The 10,065-nt window shown below is 42.7% G+C and overlaps 1 protein-coding gene across 1 annotated transcript; it reads right to left on the bottom strand.

Moving 5' to 3' along the window:
- Nucleotides 1-153: 153 nt before the first annotated feature.
- On the bottom strand, nt 154-9,892 carry supt3h (SPT3 homolog, SAGA and STAGA complex component). The gene is made up of 12 exons (XM_020501320.2): nt 9,749-9,892; nt 8,848-8,942; nt 8,173-8,257; nt 7,806-7,892; nt 7,510-7,603; nt 6,157-6,293; nt 5,961-6,036; nt 5,721-5,833; nt 1,123-1,227; nt 816-941; nt 648-740; nt 154-531 (listed from the first exon to the last, which is right to left on the bottom strand). The coding sequence occupies exons 2-12, from the start codon at nt 8,937-8,939 to the stop codon at nt 490-492; spliced, it is 1,050 nt and encodes a 349-aa protein (XP_020356909.2). The 5' UTR covers nt 8,940-8,942; nt 9,749-9,892; the 3' UTR covers nt 154-489.
- Between the last annotated feature and the right edge of the window lie 173 nt (nt 9,893-10,065).

The following is a 10,065-nucleotide window of genomic DNA, read 5'->3' as shown; positions in this document are numbered from 1 at the left end:
GTACTGAGAAAAAGATCCCACCATGTCGAACGAACAAATTGTCGTCATTTATGAAAGAGCTTATTTCCATCACGGCTGTCATGAAGATTATTTTTATTCACTATGGCATAAAAACTGGATGGAATTGTGGTTAGTGTTGAATAACTGAGTCAGTCTAATCAAATAGCTTTATTAAAGACTACTTTTTATATAAACCAAGGATGCATAATCAATGTGAGTGAATGTGGACAAAAACAAATGACCCGGACACTATAAGGCTGCGTTTACAAAGGCAGCCCAATTGATGTTTTTCACTAATTAGTCTTCTAACCAAACAGATCTGGGAAAAAGTTCTGAATTGGGCTGCCTGTGTAAACGCAGAGTAAGTGATACATCATGACATGAAGTTGCCTGGACTTCAACAGAAATAACTTCCTGTCTGTCTTTATGGTAAGAATCTCAAATCATAAAAAAACATTTCTCTTCTGTCGAATCATTTCTCTTCTGCCTTTAGCAGGCCAGGAACGCCATCCCATTCCCCCTATTAGCACTCTGGAAGAGGAGAGAGGGACTGTGTTTGTTATATTGATTACTTCCAACCAGTTGTTTTGTGAGAGGACAGTCCTACAGTGCATATAGGAAGAGGAATGAAAGGGAGATTAGTGTACCGTGTGTCTGTAACTGTAGCGTCTGATGGCCTCTCTGATGTGGCAGGGCTGAATGGCTCCACTGGGAGGCTCCACACCACTCACTGCTGAGCTCTGAAACACACACACCTTAACACATGGTATACACACACACACAATCTGTGCAACACAAAAAAACTCTTAACAGACCTTCTTGCGTTTCCTTTGCCTGGTTTTACTGTCCAATCCCAAGCCTCCATTCGAGGGCTTAGAGGAGTGGGATGAGCCAGGAGTGGAGGGGGGCGTGGTCTCTGGAGATTCTGGATCTCTCTTTATCTGAGAGAGAGATAGAGGTGGGGAAGGGAGAGAGATAGAGGTGGGGAAGGGAGAGAGAGGGGGAAGGTAGAGAGGTGGAAGGGAGAGAACACGTTTTAAATGAGCGGCCAGTAGGAATAGCAAGTTAGCTAGCTGCTACTCCTGTTAGCTGGCTAACAGAGGGGTGTGTGTTTTAACTTACCTCTGTATTGCTGTGGTAGTGTATGAAGCTGGCAGACACAACATGGCTGAAGGGATCTGTCTTTGGAGTCATATCCTGTTTCACTAACAGAGACAGATCTACCAGCTAGAGAGAGAAAGAGAGGGAGTGAATATTGTAATCCAAACAGAGCAACGATACACATAAAAAAATACTACAGTTTACTATAGAACACTATAGTACCTACTATAGAATTCTGCAGTAAACTGTAGTATACTGTAGAATCCCATACTCCACACTGTAGTATCTCTCGATCATTTAGTATTTACTATAGAATGTTCTAGTATACTGTACTATACTACACATTGTAGTATCCCTCGCTTGTTTAGTGGTTACTTTAATATTTTGTATTATACTGTAGAATACTTTACTACACACTGTAGTATCAAATACAATTTTATTTGTCACATGCACCGAATACAACAATTCTAGACCTTACCGTGAAATGCTTACTTACTCTGCATTGTTGGTTAAGAGCTTGTAAGAAAATATTTGCTAAATAAACTAAAGTAACACAATAACAAGGCTATATACAAAAAATAAATAAACTAAACTAAAGTTTAAAAAAATAACAATAACGAGGCAATATACAAGGGGTACCGGTACAGAATCTATGTGCAGGGGTACAGGTTAGTCGAGGTAATTGAGGTAATATGTACATGTAGGTAGAGATAAAGTGACTATGCATAGATAATAAACAGAGACTAGCAGCAGCGTACAAATGAGGGTCAATGCAAATAGTCCAAATAGCATTTTGATGAACTGTTCAGGAGTCTTATGGCTTGGGGGGTAGAAGCTGTTAAGTAGCCTTTTGGACCTAGACTTAGTGCTCCAGTACTGCTTGCCATGCGGTAGCAGTGAGAACAGTCTATGACTTGGATGGCTGGAGTCTTGACAATTTTTAGGGGCTTTCTCTGACACCTTCGATCGTGTCGTGCTTACTATAGAATTTTTGTAGTATACTGTGTAGAATAATATACATCACACTGTAGTATCCCTCGATTTCCTCTGAGGTTCCCCCTCGTTCGTGTAGTGCTTACTAAACTCAGGAAGAAAAAAAAAGAAACGTCCCTTTTTCAGGACCCTGTCGTTCAAAGATAATTCGTAAAAATCCAAATAACTTCACAGATCACAGACTTCATTGTAAAGGGTTTAAACACTGTTTCCCATGAACCATAAACAATTAATGAACATGCACCTGTGGAACGGTCATTAAGACACTAACAGATTACAGAAGGTAGGCAATTAAGGCCACAGTTATGAAAACTTAGGACACTAAAGAGGCCTTTCTACTGACTCTGAAAAACACCAAAAGAAAGATGCACAGGGTCCCTGCTCATCTGCGTGAATGTGCCTTAGGCATGCTGCAAGGAGGCATGAGGTACTGCAGATGTGGCCAGGGCAATAAATTGCAATGTCCGTACTGTGAGACGCCTAAGACAGCTCTACAGGGAGACAGGACGGACAGTTGATCGTCCTTGCAGTGGCAGACCACGTGTAACAACACCTGCACAGGAACATCACGAACATCACACCTGCGGGACAGGTACAGGATGGCAACAACAATTGCCAGAGCTACACCAGAAATGCACAATCCCTCCATCAGTGCTCAGACTGTCCACAATAGGCTGAGAGAGGCTGGACTGAGGGCTTGTAGGCCTGTTGTAAGGCAGGTCCTCACCAGACATCACCGCAACAACGTTGCCTATGGGCACAAACCCACCGTCGCTGGACCAGACAGGACTGGCAAAAAGTCCTCTTCACTGACGAGTCGCGGTTTTGTCTCACCAGGGGTGATGGTTAGATTTGCGTTTATCGTCGAAGGAATGAGCGTTCACCGAGGCCTGTACTCTGGAGCGGGATCGATTTGGAGGTAGATGGTCCATCATGGTCTGGGGCGGTATGTCACAGCATCATCGGACTGAGCTTGTTGTCATTGCAGGCAATCTCAATGCTGTGCGTTACAGAGAAGACATTCTCCTCCCTCATGTGGTACCCTTCCTGCAGGCTCATCCTGACATGACCCTCCAGCATGACAATGCCACCAGCCATATGCTCGTTCTGTGCATGATTTCCTGCAAGACAGGAATGTCAGTGTTCTGCCATGGCCAGTGAAGAGCCCAGATCTCAATCCCATTGAGCACGTCTGGGACCTGTTGGATCGGAGGGTGAGGGCTAGGGCCATTCCCCCCAGAATTGTCCGGGAACTTGCAGGTGCCTTGGTGGAAGAGTAGGGTAACATCTCACAGCAAGAACTTGCAAATCTGGTGCAGTCCATGAGGAGGAGACGCACTGCAGTACTTAATGCAGCTGGTGGCCATACCAAAAACTGACTGTTACTTTTGATTTTGACCCCCCCTTTGTTCAGGGACACATTATTCCATTTCTGTTAGTCACATGTCTGTGGAACATGTTCAGTTTATGTCTCAGTTGTTGAATCTTGTTATGTTCATACAAATATTCACACATGTTACATTTGCTGAAAATAAACACAGTTGACAGTGAGAGGACGTTTCTTTTTTTGCTGAGATTATATAAATGTGTAGTATAGTGTAGAAAACTATACTCCAAACTGTAGTATCCCTTGATTTATTTATTTTATTTGACTATTTAAAAACACAATAGAAAACACAAATATGGATATGGATACAATGCATTTAGAAATGTATCAAGAATATCACAAGAAAGTTGAACATTTATTTCCATTGTGATCCTAGTTAAAACATATTACACATTAACAGCTAACCCACATAAAAAAAATACTATTCACTTACAGATCAGTCCATGCAAATTTTTACTCCTGAACTTATATAGGCTTGCCTTAACAAAAGGGTTGAATACATATTGATTCAAGACATTTCAGATTACATTTTTAAATTCATTAGTAAAAATGTCTAAAAACATAATTCCACTTTGACGTGATGAGATATTGTGTGTAGGCCAGTGACACAACAAAGTGTGGAAAACGTCAAGCGGTGTGAATACTTTCTGAAGGCACTGTGGGACTCCAGAAAGTCACAGATTCTAAAGGGAAAGCCAGTCACGTTGTGGACATTGACGCCTTCCTCCCGGACAAGCTAAACACCTATTTCGCCTGCTTTGAGGAAAACACAGAGCCGCAGATGCGGGCCTCCGCCTCTAACAAGGAGTGTGAGCTATCCGCCTCTAACAAGGAGTGTGAGCTATCCGCCTCTAACAAGGAGTGTGAGCTATCCGCCTCTAACAAGGAGTGTGAGCTATCCGCCTCTAACAAGGAGTGTGAGCTATCCGCCTCTAACAAGGAGTGTGAGCTATCCGCCTCTAACAAGGAGTGTGAGCTATCCGCCTCTAACAAGGAGTGTGAGCTATCGTTCTCATTAAACCTCGCAAGGCTGCCACCCCAGACGGCATCCCAAACTGCGTCCTTCGGGCATGTGCAGACCAGCTGGCTGGAGTGTTTCCGGACATATTCAATCTCTCCCTATCCCAGTCTGTTGTCCCCACTTGCTGTGGACCAATAATCTTTGATTTGATTTGTCCACAAAAATATTACAGTGAATACTAGTATGCAGCAGTAAAGTCAGCAATAACACAAGTAAATACTACAGTACACTAGTCATGTCCGCACAAACACTAGTGAATACTATAGTATTCTAAAGTCATGTCTGCTACAAAAATACAGTGAATACTTAAGTCATATCCGCAAAAACACTACAGTGAATCATATAGTGTTCTACAATCATGTCTGCAAAAACACTACAGTGAATACTTTAGTATACTACAGTTATGTCCGCAAAAGACACAATACAGTGAATACTATAGTATACTACAGTCATTTACGCAAAAACCCTACAGTGAATATTATAGTATACTACAGTCATGTCTGCAAAAACACTACAGTGAATAAATACTACAGTAAAGTCAGCGTGAATACTATAGTATAATACAGTTATGTCCGCAAAAACTCTACAGTGAATCATATAGTATACTATAATCATGTCTGCAAAAACACTACACTGAATACTTCAGTAAAGTCTGCAAAAACACTACAGTGAATAATATAGTATACTACAGTCATGTCTGCAAAAACACTACAAAGAATACTACAGTAAAGTCTGGGTGAATACTATAGTATACTACAGTTGTCTGCAAAAGAAACACTACAGTTAATACTACAGTAAAGTCTACAAAAACACTACAGGTGAATACTATGGTATACTACAGTCATGTCCACAAAATAAAGACTACAGTGTGTACTGTAGTAAATCCTACCGTAAAACAAACACTACAGGTGAATACTATGGTAAACTACAGTCATGTCCGCAAAATAAACACTACAGGTGAATACTATGGTATACTACAGTCATGTCCGCAAAATAAAGACTTCAGTGAATATGATAGTATATATTACAGTCATGTCTGTAAAAGAAATGACACTAAATTCTACAGTATACTACATTAATGTCCGCAAAAACAGACATTAAATACTATAGTATACTAGAGAAACACTACAGCGAATACTACAGTAAAGTCCGCAGTATTTTCATTTATTGTGGGAGACTTAGTTCTTTAACTAGCAGTGGTCTGGTAGACACACATACCTGAGCGGTGGTCTCATAAGCCAGATAGGACAGGATCTCCATGGCAACAGTGTTGGGCTTCACCTCCAGACTGCTACAGTCCAGCCAGTCTCGGAACTTAGATGCCTTCTTAGCTACACACACACAGACAGACACACAGACACAGACACAGAGACACAGACACAGAGACACACAGACACACACACCATCTATCAGAGACTGAGTTAGGGGTTAAATGTTGGGAGAAGAAATGTTACTCACCAAAGCTGAGCTGCCGACTCTCACAGAACTCACTGTACTGAGCACTGTCCATCCCCCTGGTCTGTCTTTCCAACCTCTACAGAGAGGAGAGGTAATGAGAGAGTGTGGAGAGAGGAGTTAATACTCACCGAGGGGAGCTGCTACCCTGATACCACTTTAACACACTGTGTATGTGTGTCTGTTTGTGTGTTCTGACCTCCAGTCGTTCCAGTTTGACGTCATCTACTTCCTGGTTGTCAGACAGGGACAGGAACTCTCCCGTCTGGTCCACCCAGGACAAGAAGTCTCCTGCTAGCCGCTGGCGCTTGTTACTCCCGGCAACAACCCACCTATCTATCAGTGTGTGAGTGAGAGATAGAGAGGGGACAATGTTAGCCCTCTAAGCTAAAGTCTAGGAGTACTGGAAGCTAACAGGTCTTCAGGCAGGGTTAAAGTTATCTGTCACTGGGACAGATTTCCAATATATGGATTCTGAAGAGGTCATTTTTTGTGTGTTCTACAAAATATGTTCTCAAATATGAAATTTTCTCTGTTAAGCTGTGTGCACTGAACTGACATGCACGATTGTTGATGACACGCTGATATTCAGATGAAGGAAATTACATAGTCTATAATGTGCACCACAGCAGTGCTCAACTCAGAGTTGTGTAGCCGGCCTACTGTAGCTGCTGGGAAAATAATTCAAAGCCTATACTTTATCACTCAGGATGAAACTTTTCAGTGCTACTATTTTTGCTATTTAATGTTGTTTTTAAAACCAAATCAGACAACCCCATAGAAGAATAGTTTACATAGTTGGCTTATTGTTCTGTTCTTTGCCAGAAAAATATTAATCTCGAGGCACATTCAAGGGAAACGTAACATTATTCTGACAAGCAGTCAATGCACAACCATTCTTAATGCAATCGCGGGAAAATATTTTTTAAAGCAGTTTGGCCTTAAAAAAAAAAAAGTATGGGATCCGAGTTCTACATTGCAAATACAAATAATAATAATTAATAATAGCAATCAGGATGTTGTGTCCAATGGGGTAAATGCAGATGGACCAACCCCATGCTTCAGCCTATGTACATTTTATAGCAACTATGCTTCATCAGTTGAGCTACAGGTGATAATGCGTATTGCTATTGATAATATAGGCCATGCATAGGCTATATGCCTGGTCCAATATAATTTTAACAACATTTTTACCAATATGTTTTTGGGCCCACTTCTGGAGGTGGAAATTATATTTTAGATGGTGTCAGCATCGTTTTATTTTCATTAATTTGAAAGTATAATGTCCTTTTAAAAAGTCACCAGAACTGAGCTTCTCAGTCCTTCTACATAACATTTTTCCAGGGAGGTCCCAAGACCTCCTAAGCAAAGGGAACTGAAATTGGTCAAACGTGCAGTTTAATACATATACAGCATGATCCTCTTTCCTTAAAAGTATGATGGTCACAACCTTTTTACATGAAAGGGGAGGATAACTTGGCCTCAGACAATAGATTGACTTAAGTTTCAGTCATGGGACTTTTTTTTGCTTTACATGTACTGTGTCAAGTACCTGACTCCAGTGGTTCCTCATCTTCAATGGTTTTCAGCACTTTAGACTTGTAGTCTCTGAATTGTAGATACCTTAACAACCTCCTCACCTTCTTCTGTAGGGAGAGAGAGAGAAGATGAAGAGAAAGTGATGAGAGAGAAAAAATGATGTAGTCTAAAATAATACTACAGGCCTCCGGTTTTCTAGTTAACGCCAGTCAGCTGAAATCAGTACTTCACAGGTATTGCAGGCAGACAATAGTGTGAGTGTATGGTGTGTCTGTGTATGCTGTATGTGTGTATATAGCTGGTGTGTACCTTGTCTCTCCTCATGAGGAACAGGATGTCCTCAGCTGAGATGACCCTTGACCCTCTAAGGACCGCCCCCTCACACGCCTGCTGTAGCTTCGCACACACACACACACACACACACACACACACACACACACACACACACACACACACACACACACACACACACACACACACACACACACACACACACACACACACACACACACACACACACACACACACACACACACACACACACACACACACACACACACACACAAACACACAAACAAAGGGAAGAGAGGAGTGATATGAGTTACTGTTTCATAGTTGAAAAGGTTTGTCAGTATCAGAGAGAGAACAGGGACTAAAATGTGTGTGTGTGTGTTACCAGGTTGATGAGTTGGGTGTGTACAATGTCCTCTACCAGAGCAGCAGTCTCATGTAGGGGTCTGCGAGCATCTCCCAGAGCAAACCTAGAACATGCACACACACACATGAGACGGGTTAGAAACACACACACACACACACACACACAGGATGCAGGCTCTGTTCTAGTAGGTGAGGTTGAGGGATGTGGTGTATCTCTATGCAAAGGTTGGGTTGAACACCTGAGTGTCTGTGAGTGTGTGACGGCAGTGATGTCATAGTCAGATTAATGTGGTTCATCGAATGAGGGTGGAGCAAGGTAGTATGGCGACCACGCTGTGGTCCGAACGCCATCACACACACCGCTCCAGGACCACAGAACCACAACGCAGACCGTCTTAGCGTGGCAGACCAGGACCCGACCACACAACGACCCTTCGACACTACGGTCAACCTACTGCTGAAACTAGCTGGTTACTCTGTGATACACTGTTGTCATGGCATCCAACAGCCTCTTCAGCCCGAGTCAACACAACCTCTACTGGGGTAAGTGGATCTATATGGTCTACCTGTGTGTGTGTGTGTGTGTGTGTGTGTGTGTGTGTGTGTGTGTGTGTGTGTGTGTGTGTGTGTGTGTGTGTGTGTGTGTGTGTGTGTGTGTGTTTTTGGGACAATCTGACTCAGTGTGTGTAGTTACATCATGCTCTGTATTTCGGGGATGAAGCTGGTCCGTGTGGGTGGGCGGTCCCTCGCTGAGCTGGAAGAGCCTGCCATGGGACTGCTGCTCATCACCTACACACACACCCCAGGGTCGTGTTCAGGAAGACAACATTACAACACTTTATGATAGAAATATAGGCTACTGTGTAGAACAGATATAATCGTTATTACAGTCATTGCATATCAACATGTCAACTCTATAAAATACATTTATATCGACACATACGGTTTATTAACTGAAGTTGTTGGGTGTGTTGACTCAGTCGTAATATTTCAAGTCAGTTTCTCTATGAACTAGTAGGCTAAACACACACCACAGTTACACAAACATGTTTTTGGTAGCACCGAAAAACAGCTATACACACACACACACACACACACACACACACACACACACACACACACACACACACACACACACACACACACACACACACACACGCACGCACACACACACACACACACACACACAGTGGTCTGCGGTAAACAAAAGAACAGGATGGAGTCACTCAACCAGAATTGAGCTCAGGCAAATCAGCTGTTGCTAATGTCACAATATGGATTTGACTGTTTTTGTTCGCTGCTTGGCTTAACTCTTAACCACTGCCTTCCTTTCCCTCCCTACCTCCCCTCTCAGTGTTTGCATGAACGAATCCTGTAGGACAGTCGTTCCTGTATTCAAACCTGTGGCTGTAGACAGACAGAGAGAGAGGATGTATAGCGCACGCACACACACACGCTCCAATTCTCCAGCTAGTAAACAGGTCTGTCACTTTCCCCCATAACCCAGCCAGAACCAGTCAAATTGAAGTTACGGGCAAATAGTCAAGTGGGCTAGTCGAATGTCTTTAGAAGGTGTTAGAATAATGCAATCTTACCGTGATTCAACGATTTAGTACAATATTATTTGTCCCTCGTCATTGGTTTCTTTACAAACCACTGCTGCACTTGGATAAGCTGCTTTGTCGTTTTGTCGCATAGTGAAAGACGTCAGCAATGTTGATCTTGTCACGGGCTCATTGTGCCACCTGGTGGATAGCAGCTGACAAAAATAGTTTGGCCGGTTTTATGGAGGTTGTGCGAAGTCCTGCCTGACGTGTGTGTGTGTGTGTGTGTGTGTGTGTGTGTGTGTGTGTGTGTGTGTGTGTGAGAGAGAGAGAGAGAGAGACTGTGTGTGTGTGCTGTTTAACCCTTC

Source organism: Oncorhynchus kisutch, linkage group LG14, assembly GCF_002021735.2.
Source record: "Oncorhynchus kisutch isolate 150728-3 linkage group LG14, Okis_V2, whole genome shotgun sequence".
In the NCBI taxonomy this organism is placed as follows: domain Eukaryota; kingdom Metazoa; phylum Chordata; class Actinopteri; order Salmoniformes; family Salmonidae; genus Oncorhynchus; species Oncorhynchus kisutch.
This window is presented reverse-complemented; position numbering and strand designations above follow the sequence as displayed.

Bases quoted from the DNA above. Each gene is read 5' to 3' on its own strand.
- supt3h (XM_020501320.2), bottom strand. From the start codon at position 8,939: ATGAGCAGCAGTCCCATGGCAGGCTCTTCCAGCTCAGCGAGGGACCGC. The intron at 7,604-7,805 runs GTACACACCAGC...CTCTCCCTACAG, and splicing joins TCCTCATGAGGAGAGACAAG to AAGAAGGTGAGGAGGTTGTT. The intron at 532-647 runs GTACACTAATCT...CTCCTCTTCCAG, and splicing joins GCTACAGTTACAGACACACG to AGTGCTAATAGGGGGAATGG.